The 21895-nt window shown below is 44.4% G+C and overlaps 1 protein-coding gene across 3 annotated transcripts in view; it reads left to right on the top strand.

Annotated features, from left to right (window-relative positions):
- BRINP1 (BMP/retinoic acid inducible neural specific 1) overlaps nt 1-21895 on the top strand; it is an 87725-nt gene that overhangs the window by 50312 nt on the left and 15518 nt on the right. For all 3 annotated transcript variants that reach the window (XM_069031988.1, XM_069031989.1, XM_069031990.1), the window contains exons 3-5: nt 10028-10218; nt 15642-15811; nt 17082-17187. In XM_069031988.1, the coding sequence (XP_068888089.1) occupies nt 10028-10218; nt 15642-15811; nt 17082-17187 (467 nt within the window). The remainder of the gene's footprint in view (nt 1-10027; nt 10219-15641; nt 15812-17081; nt 17188-21895) is intronic.

Raw genomic sequence — 21895 nt, 5'->3', positions numbered from 1 at the left:
GCGAGGAGCACGACTGACCGGAGGAGGTGTGATGGCTCCATTTTCTAACAACAGTTCGAGTTCTGAAACATGGCTGCATGCTGTGTTGGAGAAAATTTTGTACCTTTTTTTTGAGAAAAAGGGCAATCAAGGCTAAATTCCTGATATTGCTTTCCAAGTATTGACAAATGCTGTGCTGAAGCTGCCGGCGGTGCAGCAGTCAGGTACCCTTGCTTGCAACATGAGGAATTAAGGTTCAAGGCGACATTTCTCAGTTTTTTCATCTGAGCAAGCTGTGAATCATGATAAGTACAGAGCAAAGTTTGGGGCTGTGGTGTCACAGGCTGAGGTTATCAGCTTGCTACAGCTAAAATTAGGAAAAAAAGCCTGTGGTCGCCATACACCTCTATCTTCAGGAAATGAAGCAAGTGCAATTTAATGAAATGATTTGTTCCAAACTGTGTTCTTGTTACAGCCTTTGATTGGTGCCATTGTGCTCCTAGGAGCACTGGCAGGCTCTGAATCCACATGGTGAATTTTGGGGCAGGGTAGGCACCTCTTGCTGACAGGATCCATGGGGCAACAAGGGCTCACCAGGACTAAACATGGGCCAGTCGCCCCTGGGTGATTCGTTATCTGCTCTATAAATTAAACTCTCCCTGCCTGTCTTCTGTTGCAAACTTGGTTACAAAAGCAGCAGATTTAAATATTCTCATGTACTACTTAGCCACAAGAGGAGGGACTTCATCAAGGCTGTAATCCTCTCATCTACTAGAGTCCCAAAAAACACATCAATGTGAAAAGGTCTAGTTTATTGGGTGGTTTTTTTGTGGATTTATTGTTTATTTTGGGGTTTGGGGTTTTTTTGTTGGGTTATTTTTGTGTGTTGTGTTTGTTGGGTTATTTTTGTGTGTTGTGTTTGTTTGGTTGCGTTATTTTTGTGCGTTGTGTTTGTTTGGTTGGGTTGGTTGGTTTGTTTTGTTTGGCTTTTTCTTTGTTTTGTTGGGGTTATTTGTAGTTTTTTCTTGTTTCCCGCCCCCAAACCAATTGCTACAGCACAAGACTGAATAGTTTGGGGCTTTTTTCTGTCTATGTCACATGTTCCTATACAGCCTTATTTGTCTCAACATCCTATGTCTTGGCTTCCCTTCCAACCTGTTGTTGGCTGATGTCTGCCCTCATCCCCCTGGATTAGGATTGTGTGCTGAGCAAAGGAGTGTCCAAGGAGGGGATTGAAAGAAGTGTGGAGAAGAGAACCTACAATCATGTCAGCTATCCCACCTTTCCTCAAGAATACCTACAATTCCTTAAATGACTCAGATGTTTCCACCCATTGCTTCAGAAGTGCTGCTTGAAAGCTTCTTCTTGGCAGCTCCTTGACATTCCAGGATCAGCTTGATTGTGAATTCTGGGTCAAACTCCTAGAAACAGAAATCCAGAAGACCCTGTTATGAAAAATGATACCTGTGTCATTGTATTTGTAACCAGAGAACTCAAAATGCCTGATTCACAGATGAGTTTCTCTAGGCTATATCAGGTATTTTAGTGGGAGAGCTGTTCTGGCTGCATCTTCCATGATTTTTTTATCCTAATTCACAGCGAAGGACTGGGTGTCTCTGTGTTGTCCATCCCAGTGCTGGAGCACAGGACCCCACAGCCTGTTGGAACAGCCTGTTGGAAGCTTCCTCAGTAGCTTAATAAACCATGTCTGATCTGGGTGAGCTTTCAGGGAGAAAACAGCACCAGAGCAGAACATTTGCTATTGTTAATAATGTTAAGCTGTGGTGGTGTGAACAATGCTGGGAGCTCTTGGAGAGATGTCACTCCTGCTTCCAGCAGCTCCCATCAACCCTGATGGAAGTTGTAGTGGCTTAGAAGTGCCGTCAGCTGAGGTGATGTTAACAATCATGGGCACCACTCACCATCACTCGTCTGCTGGGTGGCCAAGGATGACGGAGGCTGGTGTTGGGAAGGGTCTCTCCAGTGCTCTAGGTGTGGGATTTTTGCAAGGAAATCTGCACAAATGACATTACAGGGAGAGCTGGGGGAATAAATGCCCACAAGCTGTTAACACTGGAACTGATGGGTGAGATGGAAGGGCAGTGCTGCAGCTGGCTCTGCTGGGATGTGGGAACAGATCCATAGAGGACCGATGAAGGCAGCTGTGTTGAAGAAGTTCAGAAGTTACTGTGTGTTATTGAGGATGCAGAAACCCATGACCTGGACGTGATCCCAAGCAGGTGAAAAGATAGAAACTTACTCTGCCATGTTTTCATGTTTTGGATTTGAAGTCAGGGTTAAGAACCACAGCCACATCCTGGCCATGATCACATTTAATAATAAGCAAACTTAATAATGATTAAATTTGATGACCTGTCTTTTAACTTGTTCTTACCTATGCTGAATCACTCTGCCTTGAGTCTCTAATAATAAATTTATTCCAGCTTTTTTCTAAACAAATTGATCTTTTGGGCACCCAACCATTGCATGTTTCTTCCTAAGAGACCCAAATGCAGGCCTATCCTGAGAGAAAACACAAGACTTGGAATCATGTTTGTCTGACTGGATTTTAATTCAGTGCTGGAACAACCTGTTTACCAAGGGGCTTTCAAAGTCACATGAAATCCCTCTAACTTTGAAATAATTTTATTTCTTTTTGATTCTTGCAATCATCATGTTGTTCTGGACCCATTTTTTACCTCCTATTTTTTACCTCCATCTCGCTCTCTCTCTCCAAAAAAAAAAAAAAAAAAACAACCAACCTCTGGAACAATTTAATATCTTTAAGCAAATGATTAGAGAGATGAAAACAAAACTCTGGAGCAGGCTGAACTGCTTGCCCAAAAAAGGGGGAGTGTTTGAGGTTTCAGACCCCTCAGCCAACACCAAGCACATGGCCAAAGGACAGACCAAGGGGAAAAGCAACAGGAGATTCTTCCTTTGTCCTTTGGAGCCAGGTGGAGGAGGAAGTGGTCCAACAGCATTGCTTAATTTCTGCCATAGGACTCTGCTGAATGATTCAAACACTGATTGTCCTCTCCTTGGTTCAGTCCTATCCAGGTAAATGCCCTTATAGCAATAAACCTGCTGCAGACAGCACAGCATTTATCAATAGATCAATAGTCAATTTATTTACCTCATTCACCTGCCAGCTGTCATAAGTGAGCCTGTCTGCTTGCCTGGCTGTTATGCAAAATGCTGTTGGACTTTCAGCTTAAGTGATTCTTTTTTCATACTTTTCTGGAATTAAATTTTTAGATTTTTTTTTTCTTCTTTTTTTTCATGGCAGAGTTTCAGCCTCTGTCTAATTTGGAACTAGTTTAAATCTACAGACTGGAGGTTTTTTAAATAGATTAGGCGGGATGAGTGCCAAACCCTCACAGGAAACTAATTCTTGTAGGTCCTTTGAAAAGCTCAGCTTTGAAAAGAGTGACTTCTTCATGCTGGCCTAGATAGGGAAGAGGCCAAGCTGCAGAGGAAAGTGCTAAAAGAATATTGCACTGCTCAGCCTGGGGCTGTCTGGCATTTTGAGGGCACAGACTGGAAATGAAACATCACTGACCCCACCATAATCACAGATACCCCACAAAGACTTGTATAAACCCTGATCTGGCAGAACAAGATAAGCATTATAATGCTGTTGTCGTGCTCAGACCCTGTCCCTTGGCATTGTTTGCAGAATCCAGGGCTCACAGGAACCTGGAAGAGCCATCATCCTGAGGACTGGAGATAACCAGGACTTTGTGCAGCCAGTGGGTGGGACAATTGGGCTGAAAAAAGGAATGGCAAAGCAAAACAAAACCCCCAAACCAACAGCTCTGTTGTAGGCGCATCTGGAAGGATTCTGGAAGATTTAGGGGTAACACAGAACTTGTTTCTTACCCAGACAAGGCCTAAAATCTGTCTGGTTTGCTTCACACTCATTCTGACAGTTACTAATAGTTGTCTGCAGCATATACAGACATGTCCAAAAATGTCTGTCTTAATGATGGTGAGGTGCTTGAAGGAAAACAGGGGCAGGGACACCAAAATCCCAGGGAACATCTCTCTGACACCAGGGAGTTCTGATGTCATCACAGTCAATTATGGGGGCAATATGCCAAGGAGAGGGCATGAAATAATGTTTGTGTCCTGCTGTTACTGAAGAGCGTGTTGCCTTCAGGAAGGCTCATCACCTTTGGGAGCAGCTGATGACTTTCAAGATAAATTTTATAAAAGAAGTAAAGAGCCATTGAGCAGAAAGGAGCTGGTGCCTTTTCCTTGCCCAGCTCCCAGGGAGGGGTGACACTGCTCCTGTTTGGGTGTGCACTGGGTGGGATGCACTGGGTGCCCTGAAGGATGTACCTCCAGCACCAGGAGGGGTTGGGGTGCTCTACTTAATTTGTTCAGTGTCTTCCTCCTCTGCTATTTTTTTTCCTTTTTAAAACTGTGTCTGTCTTGATCATTATTTGATGCATTTCATTTCTTTTTTGTTTCAAGCACCAGGCTCCAAGGTCTGTGCTGAACTTGTTTCCTCACTTACATGCTTTGGTTGTCTTGGCCATTTGAAGATGGGGAATTTAATTTGCTCTGATGGACTCTCTCCCTCAGACTTCCCTCCCTGGGTAGAGATGCTCCTGCCCTTGGATCCTGCTGTCCTCTTTCATGGTGCAGAGTGGGGTCTGCATGATGTACCTATTCCAGGCTCTTGACTTTTCCTCCCTCTTCAGCAGTTTTTTTCCCTGTTTTTCTGTTTCCCTAGAGGGGTCATAGTGCTAATGAGCACTGAGACATTCCTAGTGGCTCCTTCTGCCCCTGACATACTGGCCTTGATGGAAGCTCATTAATGCAGGCTTGAAGGGGCAGTATTTTCTCATCCTCAGCCCTATTCAAATAAAGTGTGTCCCCTTGCTGTTACAGGGAGAAAAGCCTTTACTATGTGTATGTGCCCCCCTAAGGCAGTACTTCACCCCTCATCCCTCTTCCCTCTCACCTCCCTTCCCCCTTCAGCGCCTCCTACCCCTTTCAGCCCTAAAGAAGCTCCTCTGGATTTTCTCCAGAGGGCAGCTGTCCTGTGCTGGCCTGGAAGGTATTTCCTGGCACACCCCAAATTCCCTTGGGCTCTCAGCCCTGCTGAGCCAGGGCACCAACAAGTGCCTCTCCCCCACTACTTAGACCCTGGGTCAGAGTTTGTCCTTATCCCATCTCTGCCTCAGGGACACTGACTCTTCCTTCTCCTTGCTAAGAGGTTTCTCATCTTTCCAAGGCCATTCAAAGCTTCCCTGCTGGCAGAAGTTCAGGTCCTTGCTTGGAATTTCCCCTGAGGGTCAGAAGACTCTGTCCTAATCCCAACTGTACCAATCCCAGCTGCACCATAGGGTTCCCTCTAATCCTGATCAAGTCTTTGCAACTTCTTTACCTGAAAAATAAGTGATGCACAGGGCAGTATTTCTCTTTTTGAATGCCTCAATACCTGTAGAGGCCTCACCTCTGTGTCTCAGGCAGTGGCACACAGACCAGTGGCTCTGAGAACCAGAATGAAAGGCAGCCCAGAATGGTTTTGTGAGGAAAGGTTTCAGTGCCCTTTTGCACCCATTAGCCATGAATCCAAGGCCTTGGTAAATCCTCCCAAGATTCACAGATGGAAGGATTCAGTGGTGACAAACAGACAAGAGTATTGTTTACTTAACTCAGCACCCTGAATTCATTTTGGCTGATTTTCTGCTTCTGCAGAAAATGCAATTAAATCTAGAGTTGAAAGCTGATAGAAAACCTGTTCTTGGAGGTGTTTCTTCAGAGGCTTCAGGAGTTCCAGGCTGGAACATTCCCTAAGGCCGAATCTATGCTGTTCCCTGCAAATATAATTTTTTTTATGACCTCAATAATTCTAAATGATTTCAGTAGTCATATCTATTAATGTGAAGTCTATTTTCCAAAACTGTACCTCAGTCCTGGCCTCAGGTGCATCTTGCAGCAGAGGGTTCTGTAGGTTGCTTGGAAAATTGCTGGAATTAGAGGTTTGCTTTCCATGTAAAATATTGGAATTCAGTGAGCCAAGTTTAAAATGTATCTTTTGGACATTAAACAGGAAGCTTAACAAGACCATATCATTTGCTTGACCATCGAGGTTGGAACAGATGATTCCACTGGTGTTCCCTTCCAAACTTAACCCTTCTTGGATTCCAATCCCAATGAGTCAACAGCATACAAAGAAATAAAAGAGCCAAATGCTATGCAAAACCTATAAAAAAGCTTGAAACATATCACTAAGTAAATTCAAATCATGCATAACTTAGAGGGAATTGCAACTGGTTCATGGATATTCTATGAGCAGAAGATAAACATCTAAGTTAGTTGCATAAATTATTCATCATAACATATTTGCTCAGCTTTTCTCATCAGCTGGGAAAGCCACACATCCAAGCATATGAGGAGTACAGCAGAACTGGGCTTTCACCTCCCTGATGTGCCCTGGGAGCAGGAAGCCCTGGGGAGAGATGGCATCAATAACAATTGATGGTGGGAAGAGTTTCCTTCACTATCGTGCTTTAGAGGTGAATCCTGCTCAGGGCTCATCTGCTACATGAATAGGGACTGGGATTGTCCCTTTGCAGCTGGAAAGGCTGAAGATATGACAGTGATTTCTTTTAAACTCCTGCTTTTGCCTCCTGCCAGTGGTGTCATGAGGTGATGTTGGACCTGGTGTCAAAAATGAACCCACTTTCCCTTTGGACACATTATTTATCAAAATTTCATTCTTCTTTCCTGCCTTCTCCTGCCTTCATTGTCCATCGCTTCCCAGTTTGCCCTGTCCTTCTCCACACCCTGAATGGTGACACTCCCACGGTCTGCGTGTTGATATTTCATAGAATCCTGGAATGGTTTGAGTTGGAAGGGACCTTAAAGACCATCTTGTCCCACCCCCTGCCATGGGCAGGGACACCTTCCACTATCCCAGGTTGCTCCAAGTCCTGTCCAAACTAGCCTTGGACACTTCCAGGGATGCAGGGGCAGCCACAGCTTCCCTGTAGGAGAATAGGGATCAGTACCTGACCAGTTGCACATTTCAAATCTATGGTCTTTGCTGCTAAATTATCTATTACTAAGCAGCAAAACCAAACTGTCTGTACTTTACTGGGAACATGAAACATTCCCTCAGCCCTTTCTGAAAACATGCTGGCTCTGGAGTGCTCTGGTCCCTCCTGACTTTATGGATACTGCAGGAAGCAGGAATCCGAATGTGGGCTTGAGTTTTATAGGAAGCAATAATTGTCTGTTTGGAGAGGAAGCACAGATGGCATTCTTTCTATGCTTGCTAATTATGATCTTTCTGATGGGAACAGGGGCGTGACTATTTATTATGAAACCTTGCCTGTCTTTAAGCATCCAGCTCTGCCCCTTCCCATGCAGCGCAACTGCGAAGGGACCATTCCTTCCTCAAAGGGGATTTCCTTGTGTAGCGAGGTCTGGGATTGAAACTCTAATCTGGAATGATTAGAGAAACCTCTCTGTAGCATCAGAGAGAAACTATTTGTCTTTACTTTTAAAGTTTAATCTATCATTAAAATCAACTTTTACACAATTCTGGAACAGCAGATAACACCCTCTGCTCCATAAAGGGGATACACTGGTGATGTATTTGTTATCTGCAGACAACTTGGGAGCCAATGATCTGTTTCAGTCACTCTTTGTGTTAAGAACCTGTTGTATGGGGGGGGGTTGCCTTTAGACTGAGGTTTTTCTAGGAAAGATGGATTGGAAGATTGGAAGATTTGACACTAATGACTCTTGTAACATAGTAAGAGGTGTGTTTTGTTTTGGCATTTTGACTTGGCTTGTGAAAGCAAGGAACTACAGAGGGGGCATTAGCTCAGGTGTAAGGGGATATTTTGAAATAAATAGTTGGCACTTTGCTATTTTGATGAATGTAACTGCTGCCAGGCAGTGTGGAGTGTTGTGAAGGGACACAATCCAAATAAATACCTGCATAATTACATTTAGTCAAATAACCTAACACACATTGAGTGGACTGAGTATAGAATCAACCTGGGCAGAAAAGATCTGGTTTGTGATCCTGGCCTTGCAACTGAGTCTCCTAAATCTGCCTGTGTGTCAGGGTCTCTGCCAGCCGGGTGGGGTTGTTGTGCTGGGTGGACACACTGTGATGGGACATGCTGCCTCAGTGCAGGTGTTGTCATTCCTGGTTTGGACTGAGTGTTATGGATTTTTCCACACCAGCCAGAGTAACAGATTTGACCCCAGGATCCTTCTGGGAATGCCAAGTCTGCCTGAAGGTTTCCAATTAGTCTTTCCTGCATTACAGTTCGAGCTGGGTGCCTCCAGAGAGGACCCTGATCCCAATTCATGCCTCAGAATTATACCTGTACCATCTAATCACCCAATCCTCAAATCCAGCCCCAAATCCTTGATTCTGATCAGTGGTCCCTTAACTTATTTTTTCTACCAGTCACTGGGGCTGGCCTTCTTCTGAAGTGACTTCATTCTCTTGGAATAGTCTCCTTGGTCCTTATCTTCATTCCACTTGTATCTGCTGAATTCAGCTTGTTCCTTGTTAGCAGCATTAATTTTCTCAAAGAAGTTTACCCTTGGTCAGCTCTTGCATGTGAAGGCTTCCTCTGCTTTAGCTGCTACTGCTGAGCCACACTAATGCTAAGCAAGACTATTCCCAGAGAACATTATTAAATATCTTCTGTAACACTGGGATAAAGTTAAATTTTTTCCAGGCTGGTATGGGGCTGTATTTTGGATTTTGCTGGAAACAGTGCTGATAGCACAGGGGTGTTGCTGAGCAGAGCTTACACAGGTCAGGGCTTTTCTGCCTCTCATCCCACCCCACCAGCGGCTCAGCTGGAAATGGGGAATGGATTCCTTGTTTTGTTTTGGTTGCCCGTGCAGCTTTTTCTTTATCTGCTAAACTGTTTATCTCAACTCATGAGTTCTCTCACTTTCACCCTTCAGACTCTCTTCCCCTTTGGGAGGAGTGTGTGGCTGCATGGGGCTGAGTTGCCAGCTGGGGTTAAACCACAACACCTATAATCTAAATAAAATGTTTGTTCTAAACCCAAGTTACTGGAATAAGTGAATGAAAAGTGACAGAGAAGCCTGTGAGTTGATGGTCTGGGAGACAGCTTAAGATAGAGCAGGTGCACTGTAGGAGAATGGGTACAAATAATATCCTCTCCTTTAAGGAAGGCTTTGCTCAATATTTTTCAAAAGACATTAATAGGTTTCTCATTTTTCAGGTGCTCAGCTGGTGATGTTTCAGAGGCTTGATTTTTAGATTGCAGGTGTGCGAGCTTTTCTCTAGGCATTTCCCTCTGTGTCGTTTCAAAATGGATACCTGCAATAAAGCATTGCTTTTGCAAACAGTAACTTTATTTTTTTTTCTCCGTTGCTCTGAGTTTAAAAGCATGGATTTGAGAATCACTTTGTTTTTTTTTTTTTTTCTAAAACACAAACAAAACCTCTGCTTTCATCCTGGACTCTGCTGATACCTGAATCCATCCTTTTACATGGTTCGTCTCAAAAATTGTTTTCCAAAATGCTCTTTTGCCATACTCCTGAAGATGTTTGGAGAAAATGTATTTTCTCCAGCTTTGCTTTGCAAAAGTGTGCTAGGAAGGCTTGTGGGCAGCAGGGATATAACAATGATCAGTTTGGGCTAGATCTGTGGTCTAGACCAGCTGACAGAGACCAGAATTTGCTGTTTTATGGAGAAGTGCAAGACCCCAAAGTGTGGGAGGGTGAAAGGACCAGCCTGCTTTTGTTTTAGGGAAGCCCAGCTCTCTGCCAGACACCTCTGATGACTCCAAGGGCACCTCCTTACCAGCCTGATCCTCAGTGTATCCTTACTGTGCAATAATGTCTCGCTTTTCCTCTTCTCCTCCCCTTGCCCTCTGTCCAGCCTTGTGGTCTCACGTGTGTATCCATGTGGGAGTGTCCAACAGGATTGGCCCCGTCTCCATCCTCCTTTCCTGCTCCCGGTGATTCTCCCTGCCCCTCCAGACTCGGAGGCTCACCCCTGTTGTGTTCCTGTGTTGTGGCATAGGGAGTTTGCCCGTTGGAAGGTGAGGAACACAGCCATCGAGCGGAGGGACCTGCTCCACAACCCACTGCCCCTGATGCCTGAGTTCCAGAGGAGCATCCGCCTTCTGGGCAGGAGACCCACCACACAGCAGTTCATTGATACCATCATCAAAAAGTACGGCACCCACCTCCTCATCTCTGCCACCCTGGGAGGTAGGTGGCAACCTGGGTTGTTTTCTGATGAGGGGGGTTGTGGGGAGTTGGTGAAGGCACTGGGCAGTGCTGGAAATGTGTCCAGTTTGGCATGGAGCTCCTGGAGTGAGTCCAGCAGAGGCTACAGCAGTGGTGATGGGACTGGGACATCTGTTACGAGGGAAAACTGAGGGAGTTGGGGCTGTTCAGTCTCAAGAAGAGATGACTGAAAGGAGACCTCATTAATGAGTATAATTATCTAAACGGGGGTGCCTAGAGCATGGACCAGGCTCATCTTGGTGGTGCCAGCCACAAGGACAAGAGGAGCAGGTAGAAACTGATGCCCAGGAAGTTCCACCTGAACTTGAGGAAGAATTTCTTTCTTGGGAGCATTGGAACAGATTGCCCAGAGAGGGTGTGGATTCTCCCTCACAGAAGGTATTCCAGAACCAACTGGATGCAGTCCTGTGCCATGTGCTCTGGGATGACCCTGCTAGAGCAGGGAGGCTGGACCAAATACTCCACTGTGGTCCTTTGCAATCTGAATATCCCTGTGGCTCTGAAACCGTGGTGGTGCAGTGGGGGCACAGGCCAGGCTGCAGCTCCCCCTCCCAAAGCCCAGCTGTGTACCCAGAGTCTGAAGAACCTTCACAAATGAATTCAGAGTGTGAGGTGGGAGTTCAGCCCCTGTGCTACGTGTGCCCCTGTGCTGCTCTGACCACCGTGTGTGTCAGGAGAAACACATCCCTCAGCTGGGGGACTGTCCTGCCAGCCCTGCACCACTGCCCTCAGCCTCACAACAGAATGTGTTCATCCCTCCTTTTTTTACAGGATGAAAACAAACGCAGGGGGGAAAAACATCCTTTCTTGCTGGAACTGGAGGAATTTTAAAGAGCTCCAGGAAAAGGGAGATCAAGGAGTTGGGCAGGGAGCGTGAGCAGAGGGGAAGAGATGGTCAGAAGGCTGAATGCATTAACATGGATCAGACTTCTCCAAAAACAGCAGATCAGTAAAATTCAAAATGTGTATGCAAGGGCTGCAGAGAGGTCTGTGTGTGCACAGAATGTGTCAGGGATGACATCAGGGAGAGCCCTGTAGGGCCATGAACTCCTGAGCAGGCGATGCTGGTGGTGCTGCAGGAACATTTTGAGTAGTAACTATTGAACACTGGAGGGGTGAAAATCAGCAGCTCCTATTGTTATTTGCTCCTGGTTCTTTTTTCCCCCTCAGTATTATTTTCACAGTTCTTTTCCCCCTTTGGGGTGGGGCTTTCTTTCATTTAAATGCTCTTCTTCCAAGAACTACTTTCTTCCAAGAATTACTACTACTACTATCTGTGAGAAGGATTCTGCAGTGTTAAAGGCTCAATTTTACTTCAGAATTTGTCAGTGTTGCTCCTTCTAATGTACCTCACCTCCAGCCTTGCCACATTGACATGTTTGTAGTGAACTTTGAGGAATTTCTGGCCATCTGTCTGTTCCCAGAGCATTCTGCAGACACTGGGATGAGATTAGATGTGTACATATGATTCATGCACAAATTAGGTGGTAGGTAAATTGGCACAGCTCCCCTGAAGTCAAATGGCCTCTGGTGTGGTAATGTCCTTCAAAGATCCTTGGGCTGCTCTTCCAGTCCAGGCACCCAAACAAGTCCATTCCATCAGCAAAAAGTGTGAGAGAAAGGAGGTTTCCAAGCATTGAAGAGCACAAGTGATTGCTTTCATCAGGCCTTAATGAAGTCTGGGTAAAGATAAACTGCTTTTTTTTTGAGGAAGTCACTTTTCAGGATGATGTTTTACAGAGCCCAAGAGAGCCAAGTAAAGTGAGATTTTTTTTTTTTTTGTGGGTTTACTTTTTCTCCATTGACATTCCTCTTTTTCTTGCCACTCACATCCGTGGAAATTAGAAATAGGAAAGACCTTTGATGGTAAAATATATTTTTAATTTTGCCTGGGTGAGGTTGTAAATTATTCACAGGGACTTGTTTCTTCTCCTGATTTTACAACACAACAACTTTAAATATGCAGAGACTTGTAATGAGAACTGGTGTTAGAGGGGAGAGCTAAACACTCCACCAGCCTCAAGCATGGTGAGCAATGGCAGGGAGAAAAGGAGGATTTATCTTGGCAATGTAGTCCCAGGGAAAATGTAGATGGAGCTGGGCATGCATTATGCACGGCAGACACGCTCTAATCACAGTCTGTGGGCTAAACAAGAGCTCTGGGACATAAAAGCAGAGTGTCCTGGCTCTCCCAGGAGCTGGTGTGTCCTCAGCAGAGCCACAAGCAGTTCTGCCCTGGGTTACGGTTGTTTGTAGTTCAGCCTGGTGTCTGAGGAGGTGGCAGACGAGTGACAAACACACAGGAAATTGTCTGGCTTTGAAACGCCAGCTGCTGCACGGGCCCCAGGAGGGTGGGAGATAGAGCAGCACCTGAACACAGCAATTTCCACACCTGGCCACAGGAGGAACAGCTCTGGTGCCTTTCAACCTACAGAGCAGCCAGGTCCCCTGAGAGCCCAGTAAAAACCCAGGTCTGCTCCAGTGGAGTTCTGACAAAGGCGTTGGTGAAGGGTCACTGGGAGGGCATCCATGCTCTGGGATGGAGCTGAAAGCCAATTTTCAGGAAAAGCCCTCAAGGAAAAACAACTTTGAACATAGCATTCATTTAATAAAGGAGAAATTAAGACTTAATAATGCAGCAAAATTCCGTTAACCTCTCTTGATCCAAGAGTTGCTTTCCCATGTGCCCCCTCCATGGGGATGATGTGCTTTTCCAGCTCTGCACAGAGCTACACAAAATAGGTTTCCAGCAGCAGTGTCCCTGCTCAGCACCCCCCAATCCTAGGGACAGCACTGATCCTTCAGGAAAAAGCATCATCGCTCATGGATTTTAATTCTCTCTTCCTTTGGAGGAAAAAATGACAGCTATTGTGGGGAAATCACTGATCCCTACTGTCCCAGAGCACAGATTTCTCTTCTCTGTTGTGTTTCTTAGTGCCTGGTTTGTGTTGTGTAAGGATCAAATCCAATAGGAGATCTGCTGGTGATCTGACACCAGTGCTGCTGCCTGATGTGATTCCACCCAGGCTTCCTGCCTGCCCTCTGGCCAAGGCATTCCAGCCTCATTCCTCTAGAGAAAATGAGCTAGTCTGGAATGAAAAAGTCCTGATTTTTGTGCCTTGGCTAGTAATATAAGGCATGGTATTTTTCCAGAAAAAGTTGTTTTTTTCCAATTATTGGTGGAATTGATAAAGAGTTGATGGCTGTGAATCACAGTTAAGGGGAGAGTTATCCCAGGTCTTCCTTCTCCTGCCACAGCCTCACAAAATGGTGGTGAAGCATCATTTCTCATTTCTCTCTACTGTATCTCCTTGCAGTTAAATGCCTCTGTTACATGAGAGATCCAAAACTTCTGGCTCAAAACACACTTTCACACTGATCCAGCCTCTTCAGTGGCAAATGAGTTGACTCATGAAAACTGACAAAGTTTTTTCAAATCCTCCTGAAAAACACAAAGAGATGAAACTTGAAAATGCACTGAGAGTGGTCGGTGCAGTGACCACTGTTCCTCACACTGATCACAGACATTTTATTACCTGCATCTTGTGGGCTGTTTGTTGTATTCACCTGTTGTGTCTCATCTGATACAGGGGGTTAAATCCCCTGGAAGATGGATTAACTTTGTTTGTGTGGACAGAGCCTGATGTGGCAGAGCCTTGATCCCTGCCAAGGTCTCCTCACAAGCTCAACACACGATAATGGTAACGGTCAGAAAGGAAATCAAAGCTGGTAATTTTCCAGGGAAAGTGTTTTTGTGAGAGGTAACAATGATGATATTGTTACTACCACAGCTTTGATCGTGGTCAAAGGCCAGTCTGTTATTTTTAACAAAATGTTAAAGACAAAGTTTTACATGCCAAACTTCTCCACTTGGGTCCTGCAAAGCCAATTAAAAGGTTTCAACTGATCAATTCTTTTGATGAAAAGTACCTTCTTTCCACAAAAAAAAAAAGTCCATTTTTCATCTCAAAGCCAAAGGCTGAATCCTCAACACAACTATTGCTTGAAAAAACTGAAATCTAATAAAAATATTTTGATTTTCATCCAGAATATTTTTAGTTTGTTTTCAGGCATTTGGCTTTCAGATAAAAGCTGGAAAATTTCCAGGGAAAGTGAGGGGGAGAGCTTACCGGGATTTGGGGTTATTTTTTTCAGATATGCAATAAAAGAAGTAATTTGGATGAATTAAACTATTTCAGCTAACAAGATTTTTAAAGAAAAATAAGTTCTTGTTCTCTTAAAAAAAAAAAATTATGCAAAGATGATGAAGACCAAAATATTTTTTGATCTTGAAAATGGTGGTACATATTTTTTGGACCATACTACCACTGCCAGAGGCAGTGAATTCATCAGTGGTTCATCTATCAAATAAGAACAAGCACCATTCTTCTTATTAGGAGAGTTATGTAGAAATGGCACATTCCTCCCATAGTTCTGTCTTCTCTTCATTTATTAAAATCCAAGTTTCACATGTTAAGGATGCAGGATGGCGTTCCACCTTCTTAGACCTCTGACAGTGCCAGCCTTATGTTAAGAATGAACTGGATTTTAATGTGCCTCACCCAGCACAAATTGAACTATTAGGTAAATATGCCTTCTCAGCTTCATGTCCTTTTCAGATATGTTTTGTTACATTCAGGTCTCTGCTGATGTTTATCAGTTCTTAACTGCTTCACTCCCTGATTTTCTGGGTTAGCATTTCAAAATCACCTGCTTTTGTCCCGTATCTAGTACAGTATTTTCACTCTCTACTTACATTCCCTGAATGAGACTCTGGGAGAGGAAAGAAGGCAGGAAGGGTGGTTAGTTTAAATTAAATTTCTTATTTACTCTTTCCTCTGATTACTTCTCTTCACTCATCCCCTTTCCCTTCCCCTTTTGAAAGGCCACTGGAAGCTGAGGAGGCCCAACTAACATTTGTTTGTCCACTGTACCTACCCACACACTGTATTCTTTTTGCAGTTTTCCTTCTAGCAATCAGGTCAGACAGAGACTTGCATAGAGTGGGATCTTCTCCTGTCAGGTGTGCATCATTCTAGAGGCACTACCCACAGAGAGAATGTTCCTCGAGTGGGACAGATAGGCTGAATCCTCTCCAGCAGTTGTGTCAAAGCTCTGCTGGCTAAAAAATATCCAAAATGTTGTCTACTCAATTCAGTGGAGCTGATTTACTTGTCTGGTGGACACGGCCTTGCTGTCTGGATAGAGGAGGAAGCTTCTCTATATCCCCCTGGGGTCCTGGTGCTGGCGAGGAAGGGCAAATTCCTCCAAGAGTGCTTTAGGTGTCGGACTTTTCTTTCTCTAGGTGCAGTAGATGACACCATTTGCTCCTGTTAAGATGCCCCTACCTGGCAGCCTGAAATCTCCTTTTCTTTCTGCTGCAGGAGAGGAGGCCTTAACCATGTACATGGACAAAAGCCGCCTCGACAGAAAGTCAGGAAACGCCACCCAGAGCGTTGAAGCTTTACACCAGCTCGCGTCCTCCTACTTTGTAGATCGTGATGGCACCATGAGGAGACTCCACGAGATCCAGATCTCTACCGGAGCAATTAAGGTACCACATATTGCCTTAGGAAGCGGCAAAAGATTGTGTGCCTGTACGGATTCTCTAGGGATTTGGGGCAGGACTTTGCCGGTCTGATATCTTTGATCACAAGTTGTTTTGTTCCCAGGGTTAGTTTTTCTCTTATTCAGTTGAAGAATTGATTTTCCCAGGGCCACAAATGTCTGGAAAGAGGTGGGCATTCAGTGTGGTGGTTGTGTAGGATGGGAGACTTTCACTAAATTTGACAGGGACTTCTGGAAGGGAGAAAGGGAGCAGAGGACCCAGATCATTTATGGAGGTTGGAAGGGAAAGGCAGGTCTGTGAAATGAACAACCCTGTGCCACCTAGGAGTATTTGTCTCCTGAGGGTGTAAGGCTGCAAAACATCTCTCAGCTGAATTTGCTACAAGAAAAGGTGAAAAACTCAGTGTGGCATTACTGAGGCATCTGGAATGAAACGGACTGAGAGACAGCTTGGGGGGTTGCAGCAGGAAGAAAGGGAAGCTGCTCAGAGAATACAAAATAGGGAAAATGGCTCTGCAAAGGCTGCCTTCTCTGAAAGCAATCATCCTGCACTGGGCAGGGATTTTATTGTTGCTGAGTTCACTCCAGGGAAGGTGATGTGGATGGAGTCATCATTGTTAGCCATTTCTGAAAGGTTTCAGCTCTCATTACTGTTCTGTGCTGTCTCATGGCTGAGTCTGTTCCCTTCTGGATGGGAGATTGTGTTGAGATACTGAAACAGTGACAGCAGATAATCACCTGTGGTGAATTCCAGAAGGGCAGCTCTCCTCTGTGGCTGGAAACCAACAGCAGCAGCACTGCAGGTCATCTGTGCCTCCATCCATCCTCAGCACAGGGCTGGTGTTCACATCTGTTGTGGGAGCACCAGGCACCGCTGTGGGCTGGCAATCCATCTCTGTTTCTTGCTTTGCAATACGAGAAGCCAGGGAATAATTCCTCTACAGGCTTCTGATGTTCTCCAGTGGAGATTGTCTATGAGAAACATCAATAAGCAGGATCCCATTGCCAAGCCCAGAATAACCTGAGGTACCCTGAAGAAAGCAGCCACAATTCATTCTGATTTTTCAGCTTGCCACTGCACCAAACATTAGCAGTGTCTGTGCAGGGTGGGGCCTTTTTTCCCAACTAGGGAAGATGTGCTTTGGGTTATATCAGCTGGTGACAAGGAGTCCTTGAACTAAAAGATTTTAAAAGCCTGGGGAAGGTGTGAGGCTGCAGTCAAAGGGAACGTTCTTTCTTTTCTACATCCTGTGTAGGTAACAGAAACTCGGACCGGCCCCCTGGGCTGTAACAGCTACGACAATCTGGACTCTGTGAGTTCTGTCCTTCTACAAAGCACTGAGAGCAAACTCCACCTGCAAGGTAGGGCCCAGGAACCAGGGAGTGGGGTGGAAATGGGAGAGGGGTGCCCTTTTTCTGAGCCTTTTCCCCTCTTCTCTTTGCTGTGACACTGTTGTGTCTGGAAGCTCCCTGAAGCTTCTGGTGGCTTCAGATGAGGCTCAGCTGAGCAGAGCCAGGGCTGACCCCAGTGAAGTGTCTGAGTGCCCTCTGCCATTGAATTTTGATGGACTTCTGTGTATGATACACACACCAACATAAAAATTGTGACCTCTTCAATCAATATTGAAGGAGAATTCTGCCCCCATCTCTCCATCCCTCCCGAATCGCTGATTTGTGTAAGAGGTTTGCATATCAGCTTTTGGGACTCTCTAATGACCGTAATCTTTGGGAAAAGTCACAGAGGTTTTATTTGAATGCTAGAAGCCATGGCTCCAGTCCCAGATGGGGAGCTAGTCCAGAAGTCAACAGATAGAGGTCATGGCTGAATTAATAAATAAATGCATGCTGGTTAGCAAGAAGTCAGCTTCAGTAGAAGGAAGAAATTCATTGGGCATGTAATTTACGAAGGTTATTCCCAAGTTTTTTTACAAAATAAGGAAATGTGGTATTTAATTGCTCATTTGCCCAGATGGTTTTATTTCTGGAATCCTTGTACTTGCACAAATTTTAATTTTTCAGATGAATGGGCTACATTACATCTTCCGCTTTGAGTATAATTTGGCAAGTGCTGTTTTAATCTTTGGTTTCACAGAAACTGGGTTTCATTTACCAAGTAATGTTGTGGATATAATATTATTGTTGTTATTATTTGCCATTAAAAATCATAGGCAAGTTGTTTTCACTATGCCAGTGATTACCCAAATCACTGAGTTCTGGTTCTTACCTAATTAACAGTGAGCAATTTGAGGGGTTTTTTACACTGTGCTGATAATGAAAACCCAAGGATGACACATGAGATAAGTGGGGAAGCAGCTAAATCAGCAGGCAGCTTGGGTTTAGGCAGACAAGTGGGTAAATCAATAGACCTCTATTGGTTATCTGATCCTACAAGAGAGGAGATAAGCCAAGGGATGGGGAAGGAGGTGGAGGAAGAGGGAAAAATTAGGAGACAGAGGGGATGAGGCTGTGATCTCTGATGGGAGCAGACAGAGGACCTTGGGGGTCAACCATACATGGGTTTCATGCTCCATGGCTGAACCCAGTGCAGGGAGAGGCTGGAGCCAAGCCAAGGGAGACAGCAAGAGAAGGGAGGAAGGTAGGAGCTCTTCCTAATAGATCAAAGTGACCTTTAAGGCTCCACCTGCATTTTCTACCTAATCTGGAGTGTGGTTCTTGGGATAATTACCCAGGATCCTTCCTCTGCTCTGAGAGGCCTCATTAGGAATTAGTCACAGGGCTGCAGCAGGTAATGGATCGTGACCAAGTCTCCTCTGATCTGATCAGCAGCCAAGCATGAGCTGCTGACAGAAATCCATGCTCCTGCCTTTGTGTCACTCCAGCTCTGAGCCTGGCTCAATAAAAGAGCAGCTTCTTCATGACAGGGAGAATTTCTCTGTCTGAACTTGCTGCCGCCCAGCCCTGGGAGTTGGGGTTTCAAAGCTGTGCCTTTTAGGAGAGACTGGGTGGAATGTGGCACTGACTGCCATGGTCTGGTTGACAAGGTGGTGGTGATCAGTCAAAAGTTGGACTCGATGACCTTGGTGGTCTTTTCCAACCGAAGTGATTCCATGAGCCCATGTAGGGTTTGGGCAGGTTGATTTCAGGAGAGGATGGTGCAGGGTGTCTGGTGCTGCACTTGTGGTTACTGGGACAGGAAAGAATCCCTAATTTATAAGCCAGTATCCTTGTGGGCCCAGTATGTATGACATGCACTGGGCTATATATATACACATATATACACGATATTTATCCCAGGAGCCACAGAAGGTCTCCCTTTTTCCCAGCACTTTCTGGAGCAGGATCCCTGTGGTGATGCAGGGCAAGAAGCCAGCAGCTCTACAGCAACATGGTGGGAAAAGGGGAATTTGTGCTCCCTGGACAAGTGTCCTGGGCAGAAATTGGAAAATTTGACTGAAAAAAGCAACACCTTAAAACATTTCAGGAAATCCACATTTCAGAGGCACGTCCTGTTGTATCAATACTGTTATTGACAGTATATGTCAATATTGGAGCATAGCACTATTTCAGTGAGGTATAATGCTTCTGTGCTGTTCTAAACTAACAATAAACAGGAAATGTTGCATATCAGGTCGTTTGCTGCATCAAATATGGTCATATATTATAATAGTATGCATAATGCATGTTATATACAATACTTATATAATATTACATAGATTATATTACTATATTTAATATTATATTATTATAGATCTGTAAATACCCTTCTATATTATACATATATAGCTACATAGAGAGATATATTATATACCTATATAATATATATGATAGTATAACATTAGAATTTACATTACAATTACTATTGAAGCTTTTTCCAAGATGGGCAGAGCAGTAATGACCAAAATGGGCAGAACGGTAATGAAAGCACAAAACATTTCAGCTTTTCAGTGCAGTGAAATGAGGGAGTATGAAAAAATACATTTAGAAAGTCAAAAGTGCTTTTGGAGTCAACATGCTCTCACAAAATGCTTCAATGAAACTGCATTTTCAACAGAGAACTCTTCTGTGGAAAATATTTCAAATAGCTTTAATTTAGAGCTGGGGAAATTTACCTCTTTTAATGCAGGAAGCCTTTTATATACAGTCTAAAGCCAAACATCTCTCTCTAATAGTTTCTCTAGGTGAATTAAGGACATGTTCCCTTGTCAGACACTTCATATTCTGCCTGTAGTTATCTAAGATAAACTTATACCAAATTGGTGCCTCTCTTCATTTTTAAAGAGGAACTTTATGCTTTACAAAGTGGCAGAATTCCCCCTCTGATCAGTAAGTTACCTTCAAACCTAAGATACTCAAGTCAGCAGCAAACTTACTGTGTGCATCTGTTATGATCTCCTGAGGCTGCTGTTGGGGATGAGCCCATTCCTTGTGCCCCCTGGCTTGGATTGAGGGATTGTCCCCATGGAAATGGTCCAATATTCCAGTTTTTAAGACCAGCTTGCCCCTCTTCTTGGCTGCTGACAGGAGGTTGTTTCATCAGTAGACAACAGTGAAAGATTGAATATATATATGTTTTTCTGAATGTTTGAAATACCCAAATAAATTTGTTAGAGAACAACACAGCATTTGGGATATTTTATTAGGGTTGTGGCTGGCAGCAGGGCTTTCCCAGCTAGCACAAGCTGCTCTGTGGGGCTGTTATATTCCTTGGGATTACAGCTTTCCTGCTTTACAGATAGAAACTGTAGCACCACAGCAGTGGTCTCAAAAGATTGATGCCACCTGTGCTTTACTGACAACCATAACCCACTGAATTGCAGCAATATTTAGTCCCTGGGCATGGGATAGAACTACACATGAAAGGGAGGATTCCAGGACTTGGTGAGATGCTGCTGCTGGCACAGTGCTTGTAAAATCTCTTGCTGAGGTCTGATCACAGAGATGCTCAAAACTAAAGCAAAAAAATTGATATGAATCTACCCTTGTCTGGGGATGATGAGGAATCTGTGAATATTGATGTGTATATATATATATATATGAAAGTACTTCTGTGGAAATAGGCACAGCTGTATTTCAGTGACACTCATTTCTTCCACAAGGAAATTCCTGGCTGGAAGATGTGAGTCACATGTAAGCCCTACAGGCTGTTTGAAAGTCAGGGGGTTGTGTTTGGAGTGTGCACACTGGTGCTCCTATGAGTGGCTGGATTTGGGTGTCACCTGTGCAAACACAGCTCTGAGTGTGTGCTTCTTGTCAAATGCTTCAGGTAACTGATGGGTAAAGCAAAACCACTGATGAAGTTAAGTATTTATATAAGTGCTTTGATGAGTTGGTGCTAGGTCAGAGGTACAGAGGTCTGATTGCCCCTTAAACATGATATTATTTCTTACAAGAGGAGGTTATCCTGGAAATGTTATTTTTTTTCAGAAAGCATGAGTTTTATGGGCAAAAAGCGAGTATCCAGGTGAAGCACTGCAGTGTTAGAAGATGTTGTGTTCTGGAGATTACAGGGTATTCATGTTTCTGCATCTGCTGGAATGCATGGAGGATGTCCCTTGGAATGGGAAGTGCTTTCCCTGAAACTTCAGTTGCTTTTTTCACCCTATTCCTTAAATAAAAATAAAAATCTCCAAAGTCAGGATCGTTTGTAGATGGGACCAAGCAGCTTGTTGTGCTTTATCCAAGTTAAAATTCAAAGAGAAACTGTGGAGAACTTAAGAGCCTGAGGTCATTTGATCATATTCAAAGAGTCAGAGCAGGTTGCTCCTCCATGAAGCAGAGTGGAAAATGTATTCATGGGACTTGGACCATGAATGAAGAGTCAATGCACATCAAGAAGTCCAGCTCTGCTCTCATGTAAGCTTGAAAGCTCAGTGAGTACAGCTGCCTTCAGGCTCTCCAGTCCCCTTTGTGGATCAGTTCTCCAATAGCACTGCACTTTATTCCATCCTGAAGGAAAGTTTTGGATCCTGGCAAGTGGGACCATCACTAATATCCATGTGAGGATTTGACAAGGGACCATCCCTCTGTGGTGGGTTGTTTCAGATAAATCAGAGAATCCCAGAATGGTTTCTGTTGGAAGGGACCTTAAAGCTCACCCTGTTCCACCCCC

Source organism: Aphelocoma coerulescens, chromosome 17 (assembly GCF_041296385.1).
Source record: "Aphelocoma coerulescens isolate FSJ_1873_10779 chromosome 17, UR_Acoe_1.0, whole genome shotgun sequence".
NCBI classification, from domain to species: Eukaryota; Metazoa; Chordata; class Aves; order Passeriformes; family Corvidae; genus Aphelocoma; species Aphelocoma coerulescens.
The sequence above is the reverse complement of the archived record's forward strand: the minus strand, read 5'-3'. Positions and strand labels throughout refer to the sequence as shown.